At 38.7% G+C, this 17244-nt stretch overlaps 1 protein-coding gene across 1 annotated transcript in view; it reads left to right on the plus strand.

The window, feature by feature from the left end:
* The window catches only part of LOC144049361 (transmembrane protein 132C), a 134413-nt gene that overhangs the window by 72691 nt on the left and 44478 nt on the right, over window positions 1-17244 (plus strand). The window contains exon 4 of the mRNA XM_077562228.1: window positions 15063-15249. Within this exon, the coding sequence (XP_077418354.1) occupies window positions 15063-15249 (187 nt within the window). The remainder of the gene's footprint in view (window positions 1-15062; window positions 15250-17244) is intronic.

The following is a 17244-nucleotide window of genomic DNA, read 5'->3' on the forward strand; positions in this document are numbered from 1 at the left end:
TCCCAGACATCCCTGATGGGGGCAAGCTTGTCAGAAATTGCTCTGCTATTTCGGTTGTCAAATCCGAGGACTCTTGATATCATTCGAAAGGTCTGAAGTGACATTGTTGCCCGGAAAATATTTCTGCCAGTGGCCTCATTGAAGGATCTGTACACTCCAGCAAGAAGAAGAACACCAATGTAAGCATCCAGATATTCCTCATCAATGTCTTTCCACATGTCGTCATGGACTTTTTTTCCTTCACCGTTTGTCATAGCCATGATGAATCTTTTTAGTGACAATGGCATGAATAGCTCGAAACATGTCTTGATGTCACTGACTCTTGTCACAGCAAATTGTGATTCCAGGGGTCATTTTTATGACATTTGCAGCAGCTGCCCTGCCATGTACATCATGAGGTACTGAGCTCCAAAAGATCTTATCATTTTTGGATTTGAATCTTTCAGTGAGAGGCGCTTCACCACCAGTGACCTCCTCATCAAGCTCATCAGATATGTCTGTGTCTTCTGGTTGATACTCCACATTGTCTTCCTCCTCAGAAACTGTGTCCTCTTCCTCATTTTCATCAAAAAGATTATCCAGAACTTGGGTCGCTGAAAATCTTCTTCTCATGTTTGTATGCTGCAAATTGGAGATGTGCACTCTGCAAGTCAAATCCATCCTTCCATCCATCCATCCATTTTCTTTACCGCTTGTCCTCACAAGGGTCGCGGGGTTGCTGGAGCCTATCCCAGCTGGCTTCGGGCAGTAGGCGGGGTACACCCTGAACTGGTTGCCAGTCAATCGCAAGGCTCTGCAAGTCAAATGACCTTTCAAATGAATGAATTGACCTTACATGTCAGGACATGCCCATCTCTGTTAGTTTTGTTTTTGTGCAGGTGTACTGGAAAACACGGCAAAATGAGAATCCCCTACAGCTCACAGGATTGGGAGAGGAGCTGGCTATCAGTGTGTTGGCTGACAGTGCAATTATGAATCCAGTTTTGGCTCTAATTATTGCTTTATAATCTTATTTTTATAACTGGGTCGAAATCGACCCTAACAACACAAATGTAACAATTTCAACCAGAGCATTTTAGAATATAGTAAAAAACTTTTTTTTGGGTTTATTTTGTTGAAATAGGGGTTCCTGACAAAGTCAAAAAGCCTTGATGAAATAAACAAATTTATATGGTTCTTTTATGCATGTTAAACCTAAAAACGGGTCGCTGCCGACCCTAACACAAGACGAAGGTTAAGGGAAATGTATTATTTTCTCTGGTGTATTCACAATTACTTCTTTAACCAAACAAAAATATATTTGATCCAAATATTAAAGTGAATTTTGAGTGATTAGCAGCACTCAAATATTTGACTGCTGCAAGCCCTCTCTTTGATTGTTTAATTAATTGAGACAGTTAAGGAGGAGCTCTGTAGGTCTTGAGCATGTTTGACTTGTTCTAGCCCCGCATGTGATTCATGGGGAATTGAGCCTGAGGTACAAATAAGTTAGTCATGCCCACACAGCCTTTGCATGACTCACCTCTCTTGTGGTCATTACCTTGAATTTGCCATTAACGATGGCAATAAATTCTTTATACAAGCTTCTTTAGATTATTAGACAAAGACTGCCTGGTAGATTGTGGATGATGGGGATATGCTCTATGAGAATGCACTTTACAGTTGGCTTGTTTTCTATACTGTGTATCAAGTAGTGACGGGTATATTGATTCCATGGAATCATCCATCAGAAATGCACTGCTACTCTATGACCATTTGACCAAAGTTCGGTTATTCTTTGTGCCACTCTTTGGGGGTGCTCAGACAGAGTGCGCTGTGGCTACTCTGACTGGTGACACGGAGCGTAAGAATGTCAGGCAAGACAAGATGAAAGTTATACAAGCATGTTGTAAGAGTTGTGGACTGCCAGGGGATCTGAATGGATTTGACAACAAAGTGTTCGTAAATTCAAAGAAAGAGAGCCCACTCCACCTCACGGAACACTCACAGAGTAGAGTTAGGGCGACAGATTGTATTTCCAAATGCACCTTAAATAATACATGAAAAAAGTGAACGTCTCATTTCCACAATTGTTAGGATGACTTACTATATACAGGCCGTATGAAAAAATGTGAGTTGCTGTTCCTGGACATGAGTCTTATACAATGAAAGTACAATTAAAAAGTAAAAGTTATTTATTTTTTATTTTATTTATTTTTATTTTATAATTATATTACTTAATAAGAATGTCAGTGTTATTTATTTACTTTTCTGTCAACACATTTGTTTTAATGAAGAATCCTGGTTACCAAAGTTATAGCTCATTTGAAAAAGTATAGTGTGATTTTGTTGACCAAGCCCCCACCGCCCCCCAACATTTTTCAAATTTATTTATTTCATATTTATGTTAATTTTTGCATTTATTAATGACACTTCTGGCTATGTCATTGTATTGAATGTAATGGTGATTTGTCTAGTGTGCCATTTGGAGCTTTACACTTTTACTTCCTTTATTAAAAAACAAAAACAAAACATTAAGTCATTTAATTTGCTGTCACTAATATGTTATAAACAAAACACAAAAAAATCCCAAGTAATCAGTATCAAATCAAAATTGGCTGAGATTGTCCAACAGTAATTTCAAGAACTCTTGTGTTTTATTTATTAAACACCCTCTCTAATGGTCCAAACATTTTCACTTATATTATAGCTCTGGACTTCAAAAAAAAAATTCTGCAGGAAAAAAAAAATTCTGCAGGAAAAAAAAAATTCTGCAGGAAAAAAAAAATCCCCCCAAAACATTTCCCATGAACTTGGAACATTGCATGAAATGAAAATTAAAAAAAAGAATGCATATATATTATGCAAATCATTTTCAACCTATATTCAAATAAGTACACTACAAAGACAAGATACTAGTTCCAACTGATGAACGTTTTTGTGTGTGTGCGTGTGTGTTAAAATAAAATTCATTCTCCACTGAAGATGACATTATATGCCCGTGGGGGATGTTGTCCTTGCACCTGTGCTGTGACTCTTTGCGTGCCTCCAGGGTGTCATTAGATGTCTTTAAGGATTTACACAACCTTGGTGCCTTTTGCCTTACCATTGTTGACATAGCTAAGACTTCTAGATTTGAAATGATCAGATCATTGGTACCATATGTTTTGCCACCCTGTGGAAAGATAAGCAATGGCTGTGTGTGACCAAAAAATGAGGGAACAATTATCTACCATTCCTCAACTTTCCCAGTCGTTTGTTACACCGGCCACAGCTTTTTTTTTTCCTTTTTCTTTTTTATGTGTTGCAGTCATTAAATTCAAAATGAGAATTTGCACACACGCACGCACGCACACGCACACATACGGCTCAGTGTCTGCTGCCCCCTAGTGCGTGTATGTTTGAGATATCAGCATCTCTGCATGTTGCTCCCAAAGTGGTCAAAGCCTATTATCCGGCTTTGGGCAGAAAATTGGTTGCAACTGTGGGAACAACTAGCAATTTATTTCATTGCCATGTGCTATTTAGATAGCTTCCCTCTAAATGAGACAAATATTGAGTGCAGCTGTCTGGGAAGTAGTGTTTGCCGCAGGTCTGAGGTCACCCGTGATGATAACTATCCTCGTTAGGGATCCATTACACCATTGGAGCCTATACGTCCACTGATGGACCCTAATGTTGCACTGTGGAAAAGCATTTAGTTTTGATTAGGCAGTTGTTGGCGTGGTGCATTTCATTAAGTCCAAGATGAGATTTTGTATGGTGTATGTTGGTATGCTATACTGTTTAAGATGGACTAATACAGCCGCCGTGGCCTGTTTTCCCTCAAGGCAAGTTGAGGAACAAAATACAACAAATGATTTTGGTTTAGTTATTCCATGACATTTCTTCTCCTTTACATTGAAATCTCATGTGTAACAGGTAAAGCATGTTTTAAACTGCATGATGAACATAATATGCCTTTATCCAACTCTATATGGAATTTACACTTTTCCCCATAGGATTTTACAAATGTACTGGTGTTATGATGGAGACGCATTCAGTTTCAATATCACTACATACTGTCGACCAGTAACCTGTATAGTACCTAGTAGGCTGACTTGATGAACTGTTCATGTAAAAAGTTCAATGGTCATAATTAATGTAATTGTTAGCCTTTCTTTTCTTTGTAGAAAATTGATGGATTTTTATAATGTTTTTTTTTTTTTTTTACATTTCTCTTTTCTTAAAGGCGAAGTACATATGTTGCAGCCCCACTAGTCTAAAAACAGTATTCTAGTTCATGTTGTGCTTGTGGAATATGAAATAAGCAGCAAAATCCCACCCGTTTTTATCCATCTCAATGGACGGACGGCCATTATACCACTTGCCGTCGACTGAAAATGACATCACAGCTGCTCATGTTTCAGGTAACGACCATTCATGGCTCAGCTTGCGAATGTCACATGACCAAACTTAAAAAACAGATGAGCTGGTGATTGGTCTATACTTGAGCCTTAAGCAACTGTGATGTCATTTTGAGTCGACAGCAAGTGGCAAAATGGCCGCCCCTGAGATGGGGAAGAACAGCTTTTTAGTTCACGTTCCACAAACACAATATTAATCAGAATGCCATGTAATCACTAGTTGTGGTGCAAAGAACATATTATAAACCCTTCTGATAGTTTTTAATGTATTTTTATTTTATTTAAGACATTATCTCATGATATTTCTTCCAGAAATATATTGAAATAGATAGTCTTTATCCTTTAAAGCAGGAGTTTCTCGTAACAGTCGTAACTATCTTGTAACTATCTCCTCTTTGGTTGAGCCAGTTTAGAGTGCTGTAAATGAATGTCAGTTGACATTCCATAATCAATGTTATTGGTTTAGCATGTTGGAGGAAATGGTAGCAATATGAGGGATGCGCCAGCATGCTTGATTTTATCTTCAGCTATTGAGTGCAGCCTTCATGTAGAAAACACTTCAGCATGCTGAAATATAGCAATCTTCTACGTGATTCAAACACTCACGCAGGCATTTTCAAACCAACGCATTCAGAGGCAGCGTTATAATGAAATAAACTTGGATTTGACAACCCACTATACAAGAAAGTACTACTGCAGCAAAAATAGATGTCTTTCTTTGGGATGACGTTTTTAAATGAAGACGACATGTTGAAAGACGACACTAACCTGCTTGTAATGCCATCCTGGGACAAGACCATGTCTCATGAGATCAAACTGCAAGATTAACTTCAGCTTTGCTTTCTTTACACATATGAGTTTAAAAAAGGTCATGTTTATCAAGCCTGATCTTCTTTGAAACATCCACGTGTCTGCATGAGTAAGGACCGGCAAAGCCTCAAATGCCAGTGCACCCGCATTCATCACAACCATTCTCATTTCTGCCTTGCCCTTATTTGACAATGTTTCAGGTGAAGTTTACACATTCATCTCCTGCCTTCACTATCTTTATTTTTATTCTGGAAAGGTGGAATTGAAAAGGTCCTTTGGGGATATGAGTCTACAGGTGCTTATCCACCTTCTTTCCTCAACTGTGCAAACCCCAATTTTCTGCCCTCTGGCTTTTTTCTACCTCCCGATGCGCATTTCACAGAAACACTTTGTTTGAGAGAAACCTGTTTAGAATATTCAAAATATACAATAGTGGAACATCCGTGCATGACATAAATAAATATATATTTTTAATTTGTACTTTGGAAAGAGCACAGCATTCTAATATGTTATTAACATTGGGATACCAATAGAGGGTGTTCTTTGAATAATAACGGCAACAAAAAACATTTGAAAGTTTTGGAATTGTATTCACTACACTTCCTTTAAAATCCATCCTGTTTTAATAGGTATACTTCATTACTTCATTAAATGTACTACGGGTATTATGAAGTAAAACATATTACAAACTAGTCGACTGAGAACCATATTCTCCTATTTGTGTATAAGCCCGGCTTGCATAACTTTTACCTTCTCCAGTCCAGATTTCTGACACACTCACTAAGCGTAACCTGTAAATTTGTGTGGAACCAAATAAGTGGGACATTTAAGTCTAAGGCTGACTGTAAAGTCATGGAGCATGGAGTACTTGTGAATGTCAGAGATAACTAAATGTAAATGTAGCACACTGAAAACACCTTCTATAGCGGATGCGTTGTTGCTAGTGAGACGTGTGTCGTTCCGTCTAACATGCTTTACTTTGAAGGAGAACATGTTTTTTTGTATGAGCTAAATCCATTAAAAATAATTTAATCAGAATACTGAAGGCATATTTAGAGTTCCATCAATAAAGACTTTCCATTCTATAGATCAGCAGTGCCCTGCAACGCTTCAATAGCTAACGCAACATTGTGCCATTACGATGACTATAGTTATTGTAATAGTGATTATTGGAAATTGCAGTCGGACAGAACTTGGTTTAATACAAGACAGACAGAGACAAAAGAGAGGACATAGAGATCAACAAGTAAATATGGGACACTGTAAGAGAAACAAACTATATTATTTGACTACTACGGCATTATATTGGAGTAGTGCTACACCCTGTGAGTAAGTATAAAATAGGAAAAGGACCAGACAGGACACGAACAGAATATTATTATTATTATTATTATTATTACCCATTATTATGCTAATTGTTGAAAATAGGTTGAGAACAAATCATTTTTGCTATAATTTACCATTTTAATCGACATTTGTGTATTAAATTAGTGATTGAACATAATTTTGAGGTGTTTTTGTGTTGATGTTTATGCACAACAGATATAATAGAAGAATTCAAGTAAGATGGCTGTTGTTTGATTTCCAGAAAGGGAGTGATTTCGGAGATGCAAGGATTTCACCCGACAGCAACAATACATACAATAGCTTGTCGTTGCTAAATATTTACAAACTCTGTATGGTTTTCATAGTAAACCTGAACGATAAGCCCAAATTGGTGAATATACATCACTTTATCATTCTCGTGAATTCTGAAAGATAGGGTTAGAGTTAGGGTTAAAAATGGTTGCCCACATAAGTGAGTGCATGAAGTTAGATGTGATGTTTATTTATTTATTTTTTAATGAATACTTATACTTAATATATTTGTGTTCTTTGTAAACAGCAGCTAATAAAAAGGATATGCATTTTTAAAATGCAACAGAGAATTTGGACATCTTTGCCCAATTCTCTGTACGATCTTACATAAAACTTAAAGGACTAGATTTATCTGGTTTAACTTAATTCATACTAATGAAATTGCTTTCTGAGATTATATTTAATTTGAGATTTACTAGTTCCAGACTGCAGCGTCTCAGACTGACATAGGTAATCAAGTTGTACACAGGTAAGGGTACCCTGAAAACCTGTAATGGAATATTTCTAATATCAATTTTAATGGTGTCTGCATGTGTGTGTGTGGGCATATGTGAGTGATTGTAATATTCATTTTGTGGGCCTATGCAACCAACCATCTGTACCATCAAATTCATGGCCTTCTCCGTCTCCTTCCCTTTTACAAGGCAATATATGAAAAATCTGATTGTGTGTGTTTGTGTGTGTCTCATATGAGAAAACATATGTTATAGTAATTGATAAGTAGTATCAAGCAAACATAAAAATAAACCTTTCCAGAAGTTGTTGGAGGGTCTTGGTAACATTTTCATTTGAATTTTATTTAATTAAAATCACAGTCCGTGTGTTTCATTTTTTTTCCATTTCTGTTGCTGAATGATGATATTTATCGTACATTTTGTAGTATTTTGAAATTATTGCTTTCAAAAGCATCTTCTCTTTTTTTGGGGGTTATTTTTTTTCTTTTCTTTTAAACCTATTAAAAAATCCCATACCGTTCACCTAAACTGAACACTTCAGAATCCAGCCAGAGTCGAGAGGCCGTCAGGAGACCCGATGAAGGACCAAAGAAAAGAAAGGAAAGTGAAATCCAGCACCGACCAGACACCACCCACCACCCACCGGGCCACCAACCAGAGTCCTTCACCAATCCCAGAAACATCTAAATTCCAACAAATCAGGGAGACCTCAAGAGAACAAAGGAGAGACTGAGGAAAGGAAGGAAGGACAGACGAAGCAGAGTGAGATCCACAGACACCAGCCTTCACCAATTCAACGACCAGAGGAAGAAGCAGATTGTGTCTGAGTTTCGATAGATGCTGGTGTGGTGGATCTGGCATGCATGAAAATCTCCACCAAAGAGGGGAGCCGTCGACCCCTGGCAGGACAGAGCAAGCGCAACACCTCAGGGCCCCCCAGACACCGGGGACCCCCCGTACCCAGGCATCAGTGCAGAAGAGGGGCCGGACAGCGGAGCGGAGAGGGCAACTGCGCCCACCCCACCTCCCGCCGCGTGGAGGGACGGAACACCGGGGGCAGAAAGGGAGATGGGGGCACCGGGGGTCAAAAGCATCTTCTCACTTTCACTTAAGTTTTTGGAACACTTTCTTTTCCCTTTCTCCACTCACACACACACTTGTCTTTGTATCATCGTGGGGACATCTGATTGACATAATACATTTCCTAGCCCCTTCCCCTAACCCCAACCATCAAAAATGATTGCCTACCCCCATTCTTTACCCTAACCTCAACTATAACCCAATTCAAACCGAAACTCTAAAACCATGTCTTGACCCTCAAAAAGAGGTCTTGAGTTGTGAGAACCGGCCAAAATGTCCTCACTTCACAAAAATGTCCTCAATCTGTTGGTTAAAGACATATTTTGGTCCTCACAATGTAGTATGTACAAGTACACACACACACACACACACACATGTACTGTATATCAGAAATATTGCATTCCAGGCTCCCTCACCTGTGTCCCACTTGATTACTCTGTAGTAAATCTCAAATTAAGTAACAACTCAGGATGCAATTTGATTAGTGTGGATTAAGTTATACCAGACTGGTCTAGTCCTGATTTTATTTAAAATTCAAACGGGGAACTGGCGTCTAGTGTTTAGGTCCCCTCCCAAAAAAATCTCAAGTCGTCTAAACCCTAGTTGCATATTTTCAGCACAATTGGTGATTTACAAGTGTAAGTAGACCATGATTGAGAGATTAGATACAATTTGAGGAATTATAGACATTGTAATCGCATTATCCTTTCTGCCATTATTAATTGTAGCATATAACCGTATTAAATAATTTGACCATGCCTTTATTACAGTCACCTTTCAGTTGCTGCTTGTTTGTGAGTCTTGCTGCTGTTCATTTTGTGCTCAATGGCGTGAGCTAATGGCACGGGCCACCAACTTGTGGCCCTTAGCAGACAAATCACTTATAATTAGCGTATCACAACTAAAATCATTTCATCAAATTGCATCTTATCCTGTTCAGGGTTGCAAGGAGTTGAAACCAGTCCCATTTTACTTCAGGCAAAAGGTTTATTATCAGTCATAGATGCCCACACCGTAACACTTCTTCACATTTTGGTACTTGGTGGAGAGAACTGTAAATTATCGTGGCAGCAATTGTTTTTGAACGCCCGTCTAGTTGATACGACACGTTTAGCACATCCGGAAGCCTGACCCTAAAATATCCTATGTGTGCTGTGTTGTGTCTCAGTGGACATTTTGGCTGGTTATTCAAATTTTAAGATGACCACTGATGCGCGCAACCAGCTAACATTTGCGTATGCTTGTTAATGTAAAACCGTGCTTTGCTGGTGTCAGTGTGTGTGTGTGTGTGTGTGTGCGTGTATATAGTGTGCTCCGGCTTTATTCTACTGGCTGTTTTTTGCTGGTTCCAGTTGACAGCGCATGTCAACAGTCGAGTTTCAAGCACCACTGAACCCATAAATTTAAAGTTTTCCTTCTACAAGTCATTTGGATTTTGCTGGTGAGCACTCAACTCACGTGCACTCACACTGTCGTGCACATTGTTTCTTCTGGTTCCATTGTCATCTTCATCTGCCATTTCTGTTTTTATGTTTTTGTAAATCTACACAGTTGAGTGCTGCCTGCTGAGAATTGTCCCAGGCACCCCGTGGTATTTGCGCAAAGTGTCTTCTACATAATTGATCCATACCAAACAGGACCTTCCTTGACCTTCAATAGTTTAACCAAAATTCTTATTGACGCAATACCACCAGCAGATGGAGGGGAAAATAATCTTAAATTGTCACTTTGTTCTTGAGACAAAAGCTCTTTGCGCAACCCTGTCTTATTCTCTAAAGCCAATTGAATGTGGAGGACAGATAGTTCTGGTCTCTGCGGTTGGGATTAAACAAGGAGTGTCACAATGGCACAACGAGTTTGATCATTGAGACAAAAGAAGCTCTTTCAATTATGGCTTTCTGTGGAGAAATCTTCTCAATGGAAACCTTTCCAATAAGTCTCTCCTGTGACTGTTTATTCTTTTGGACACTTAAATTTACTCTTCAGCTTGGATTCAAGATAGGCCTGTTGAGTTTTTCCAAGGTTAATATGAATCTGAATCACCTCAAAGAGCTCCTTCCTGGTCTTTACACTTTCTAATGATTGATTTCAGAAGGTGAACAACTTTTTGACAATGCATTTGGTCTGCCAAAAACCTTTAATGTACAAATACATCCAAGTCTGTTAAAAGCAGATTATTCAGCAGTTGTTTTATACTAGTAGTTGGTCTGTTTGATTTGTTTCAAGAATTGATTTAATTGAATGATGGACACAGTAAATAGGTGAATACTCATGATACATTTTCTCAAGTAAGAAAAAAGATTGTGGTCCACCTTTATAGATGGGCTGATATTGGAAATGTCGTCCATGCGTTGAACCTGGGTTAGATTACTGCAATGCATTGTATACTGTCATCAGCTAAACAAAAATATCCATTTACTACAATACATTCAAAAAACTGCCACTTGACGACCTCCACAAACCGATATGAGCACATCGCACCGTTTCTTGCTGTCCTTCGCAAGCATCCTGTGAGTGGGAGCATTGATTTTGAGATGATTCTGTTTGTTTATAAAGCCCTAAACAGTCAGTTATTTGCCTATATTTTGGAGCTGCTTATTGCTGCTGTATTTAACCGAACACTGCCTGAGAGAAACGGGTTCGGGTTAACCTAACCTAACCTAACCCTAACCCAAATGGGACCCTGAATCACATTTGGTCTCCAAAGGTGATAAAGTCTTTGCAATTTAAGTTCGGGTCTTTTGAACTCTCTGCCTTGTCATCTCAAATTGGCAACTTTTTTTTTTTATTTTTATGTCTGACTATAAAGCACATATACTTATATTGTATTTTCAAGAAAATTCCAATGTTTAAGATTTGCATTCTTACTTGGAAATAATTTGAGAAAAGAAAACATTAAGTGACAATTGCTTTTCTATTATAGCATCCATCCATCCATCCATCTATTCATTTTCTACCGTGACAGGCAGGGCATGCCCTGGACTGATTAACTGTCAATCACAGGACAAATAAAAAACAAAAACATTCACACTCATATGGAGACCCTTTAGAGTCTTCAATAAACCTCAGTTGTATTTTTTTGTAATGAAAAAGAGAAAACACGCATACGCATAGGAAGAGCATGCACATTCAAAGAAAGACCTGAGCCGAACACATAACTTGACTAAGGTGCTAACTCCGTGCTCCACCATGCTGTGACTATTAATTCATCTCAAAATATGCTTTAACCACCAAACCATGTTTTTCTTGTTGACGCGTCAGGTTTGATATAAACCCATAGAGTCGACTTGAACTTTCAAGCCAGCCCTTCGCCTGGCCTCCCTTTTAGTCAAACCACAGCTATTTCACAGATAATTATCGGACTGAGGCCAGATGCGTGGCATGCATCCATGGCCTCTTTGTTGCTAATTGAATTAGACCCCATGCTGCAGTGACAGCAAAATTAACACTTTCCCCAAGGAGGCTGTGTGGTTAGCTTACTAGGAGGGAGGATGTCGGCTCTTGCCACATGGGAGTCTGTCTCTGCATGAGCACCATTCAGGCGAGGTTCTATTTAATGAAACATGTCATTAAAGGTCAGGTGCGGCAAACAAAACCACTAGGATTTCTATGTGTGGCAAACGTGTTTTTTTTCTTCCTCTTTTTGCCATCTGTTTCCAAAATTATTGGCAATCTAGATTCACTGCCAGCAGCTTTGGGTTTTAAGACACCTCCATTAAAATGTCAGTGAACTCATTTATTTTGTATAGCCTGAACTAATGGGCACAACAAATTTGTACATAGTAAGGTGGCACAATATGATGCAAATCTACACCTGAAAACACTCTATTTGCCAATAGAAAAACTGTCATATGCCAGTCGCATCCCCAAGGCTGTTTGAATGACAAACTAGGGGCTGATTGTATCGTGCCCTGGAGAGTGGGGTGAACATGAACAGGAAATCATGCCGACATACATTAAAGTCATTGCTCAAGACTGTCGGTACTGTGGCACAATTTATTTACATTAAACATATACATTTAGCAATTAATTCACTACTCAATTACACAATAAATACGGAAAGCCAGCACTGACTGCTGCTGCCCCAATGCACTTCCCACTGATGTTGTCTCTGTTGTATTTTAATGTCACCCACTACCAAAGAAGGTGATTTTATTTTTTACATGTTTACATAACATAGCATCATTAGCAGTGGTTTCTCACTCCACTGAATTTTGTGTTTAACCATAGCATAATATTTGAAATGGTGTTGGTTTGCAGCATTCTGCCATCCTACAGAGAGTTAAACTAAACAACACCAAAAAAACAAATACAGCATAGTTATAGTACAATAAAATCTCTTTGCTCTTCCCAGTCGGCTTTTCTTGTTCCGTCTCTGCAATATTCACAAAGCAGTGTGTGTCTACATGTGCTGGAGAAAGTAGGGCATTCAAGCTGATAGTTAACAGAGGTTTTAGCGACTCTGTAGTGCTCATAGGTTTATTTCCAGACATGTTTTTTTTTTTTTTTTGCCTGACAAAACTTCTGGCTTTAGCTGGTCTGTAAGCAGAGGGCATCATCTGTCACTTTTGCACCATTGTGGAGCAGTTATATAAGTCTGTGAGGTCGCACAATGGCCCTCTATTTTCTAATCGCTGTGCTGTTATGAAACGTGACACAAGTTATGTGCGTGTCATCTTTATTATTTATACGCTTCCTGTTGTATGTGAAATATTGTTTTTCCTGCTTCATTGCCAAACAGAAATTTCACTCCCTTAAAGTAAGCCTGAACAGTATGAGAATCATGTGAAATTAGTGTAAGACAGTATTGGAATCTACAAGAACAAAACATTTTCCATTATTTATAATTTTCGTGTTTTTAGGTCTGTATCTATAATTTAAGATGTTACAAAGTACATTTGCACTGTTGTCTTTCCAAGATGTTCAAAATGTGAATTTCCTCTCTTCATGACATTACATCATGTTTGCCTAAAACTGCAGTAGACCAATACCATGACTTTACAATACTCAAGTTATAGCTACTCATGTTCGTGCTTATGTTTTTTAAAGGGACAATGTGTAATATTCCAGTGGTGAACTAATAATTAATTCATATAAAAATACTATTAATTTCAGCAATATTAAAAAAATCTATTCTCTCACATCAACGCATTTAAAAAAAAATCATAATCGCTAATTATATTACATATATCACACCGCACTTTACAGGAGGCTAGCATGTTTTGCCGCCATATTTCTGAAAAATGTTGCGAACATACAGTAATTACATTCTAGTGGTGCTTGCAGCTAGTGTTGTACCCAAGCTGGGGCCTGCAGGTGGTTGTCGCTGAGTCCCATGATTGTCTCCCTCTGTGTTGCTCTCACTAGCTTTTGCTAGCCACACTTATTAGCCGCTCCAGCAAGTTCTCGCTAGCCACTCTTGCTCACCGCTCCAGCTCGCCCGGCTGCAGGCTCGCTCGCTCAATCCAAATTATTATTGGTAGTAATTGTTGGTAGCCTTGTGATCTGTGGTCTCTCTCTGAGGCACCGTAGTGCGTGTGCCTCAAAATAGTTGCATTCTATTAGTTCACCACGAAATTATACACATTGTGCCTTTAAAATGGTTTAGATTTTTTTTTTTTAAACCGTTAAAAGAATGAAGCTATACTATTGCAGGAAAAAAATCACAATGTTATGTGAATTTATTTTAATCCTTGAGTTAACATAAGGATTGCTGAGGAGCTTGTTAAGTTTTTACAAACAATGCACTGATGCATACTTTTATTCCTGGCAATGATGCTAAATAAATAGACCTGTCTGGAAGGAAAATCAAAGATAAAATCACATACAGAGGAGGCATGATATGATAATGATGATATGACATCCATCATCTCAAAGTACTTAGTGTCTGTTATCGTCTTTATATGCCCCCAAGGAGCATATTTGTTTGATATCTTGTGATTACATGATAAGTGTTATGATGTATTAATCGGTGTCATATACTTCTTCCCTTTGGCATTTCAAGGCTGCAGCTGCAGTTCACAGCGTCCACATTCAATTTCTTGCAACAAATTGCTATTTGTAAGCAACATGTTGGAAATGAATTGGCCCTTTGACATGTACTGTATAGCATGAGATCTTGTACCATCTCCCCCAACCTTTATTTAAAGCTGACCTTTCTTGTCTGCGGGCTATTTAACACCCAAGACTTATAGCACTATGGGGATTTTTTATTATCAGTGCTCTCCATTCGTCTGACTTAATTCAGGGCAGTCGTAGATCGTACTGAGGAACACTGTGTATTTACACTCTGTTATGGCAAATGCGCACCTGTGACAAGCCAGCATCAGCATTATACTGGGGGTAACGACAGGTATAAAGTACTGCCTTGAAGAGCTCTAAGGAGCAGCCGCAAAATATAAAATGTTTACAGTGCATGGTCAATTGGGAGAGAAATGGAATAGAAAGGTGATATAATTCCGCAAAGTTGAACAATGTCCTGAGAGTTGAACACAAAAGGATTTTGAAGAATCTCTCTTGTTAAAAAAATGTCACAGATCATTAGGGTGTTTTGAACAAGGATATGTTTGTGCACACACACACACACGCACACACGCACACGCACACACACACACACTCACTCTGGCTGATCATTTACATCCCAGCGCTGTGCTTCATCATTAACTGGCACCATCTCTTTTCTGCACTCTACTAGGGAGGACACAGGAGTTCAGAGGGTGTTGCAGGTGGATCTGAAAATCGAGAGTTTCCCAGAGCTGCCGGGCAGCCGCTGGATGGCGTGGCAGGTGGAATACCCGGCCAGCCGCTCTGCCACGCAGGAGGCCGACACGGAGATCCGACTGGCACAAGAGGATGTGGCAGGCATCGTGCCCTTGGCCATGGTGAGGTCACGCACACGCACACAAAGTGGTCGTTGAGCTTTACAACGGATGATTTATTTGGAATTTTACAAAAAATACTTTACAATAATGTGCACGCATTTAACCTCACCTCAGTGGGCATCTAAATGCAGCCATTCCTAACTGTCTTGCCACCTCAGAAAGGTACCAGTGATATAATTAAATTAATGACCTCCATAGAACCAGAAATATAACTTTTTGTGACATATTAAAGCAATGTCTTCCCACTGCCTGCCCCCTCCCACTTCAGTTAACCCTTTTGGGCAATTTACTGAATTGGTTGGAAAGTATAAGCATTAAAATTAAGGTTTTCAATTTAGTGCAAATTCAAATTGGGAGAGCAAAAATTCACAAGACTTAAATAAACACAGCACACACTTCTCTGCAACAGTATTGGAAATTAATTGTATCCTAACAGTAGTACTCACGAAAGTCACTAGACAAATAATTATACATTAAATAAGTAAACTAAAAAAGATAAACTCTGGTGTTGAACTTGGTCAAATCAAATGCACTATTCAAATTAACATTCACATCTGAGGCAGTGACATAATCGTTTTCAGCGCAATCGCATCTCCATGAAAAGCAAAGGGGAAGGAGAACGATTCACATTTTCAAGATGCAAGTAGGCCTAAAGCCACTATTTCGTAATTAAATAAGATTTTAGAAATTATTTTTGAAATTAATTTTTGTGAAGCTAAGTCTAGAAAGACAGTTTTTTTCTTCTTTTTTTTTTAATTGAAAGAAAGTAGCATATTTGTTAAGTGGAATCCTGAAAAAAATCATAATTTTGTAAAGTTAAAATAATTGTTAAGCCAAAAAGTTTGCTATCTATTTTATTTTTAATAAAAGCAAACTTGTTAAAAACACAATTAATCTAATTAAGTCAAAACCAGGGGTCACATTTTTATGTTAAGCAGGGTTGTCGGTAACTGTTAAATGTAACTATTAAAGTAATTTATAATCTAACTTAAAGAAACTGTAAAATAATCAAGTTACTTTTTCAAGGTAACTGTGGCAACCCTGTTGTATAGTATTTTAGTATAGATTTGTGATCACAGATTTGTGAGAAATCATTCGCTTTCTTTTCAGAAATGATATACTACCTTACAAGATAATACATATAGGGAAATTATTGACAGGGAAATTATTGACAGGGAAATTTGTCAAAGGAAATTTTCAATGAAGTAAATTTCATGTTACAATGCTGCAAAAAGCTACATGTTTGAAAAAATACAATTCACAGGAATTTAACAACAGTGTCTAATCATCACTATTCTGACTCAAAGCGGGTACAGTACAGTTATTTCTGAGGAGCAAATCCAGACATTATTGATTTTTTCCCCCTGACAAATGCAAAGTGACGACAGAGCAATAATTAGATCCTGTTCTGTGAGAGTGCGTTTAGGAGCGAGACAGGAAGAGATTCCAGCTCTGGGTCCCATTATGCCTGAGATGGGGTCCGGGGGTGGCTCTGGCCGGAGGGTAAGCCTGTAGCTCCGTCTCCCTCAGCAGGGTAAAGCGGGTTCTGTTGCGTGGATTAACGATTGAAGCTCACAGGGCAAGTCTTTGGTGCGTCACTGGAGCTTTGTAGAGCGATCAAGGGAAGTGTAGCTTGTGATTTCGATGCGGCGCATTCAGATGAAAAATGAGCAGCATCGACCACATGAAGAAAGACATCAGCACTGATTACTAAAACAAAGCCAGCTTCCATTTCTATTTCGGAGCTGCATACTACAAACCTGACTGCAGTGTTATTTTCTAAGTAGTGCCTATAGCGGTACAAGATAATAGACGCCTGTGGGTGGCTGTTCCTGGATGCAGAAGAATGCGACGTATCCAGCATCGATGCGTTCTCAGGATAATTGAGACGCCGCTTTTAATGCTGTATTGTTCGACTTGCTTTGCTCGCATCCTTTCATGTCACTGATAAATCAACTGCCAGCTTGCTCTAAGAATATATAGTATGCACCCACT

The sequence above is a fragment of the Vanacampus margaritifer genome, chromosome 3, assembly GCF_051991255.1.
Source record: "Vanacampus margaritifer isolate UIUO_Vmar chromosome 3, RoL_Vmar_1.0, whole genome shotgun sequence".
Classification (NCBI taxonomy): domain Eukaryota; kingdom Metazoa; phylum Chordata; class Actinopteri; order Syngnathiformes; family Syngnathidae; genus Vanacampus; species Vanacampus margaritifer.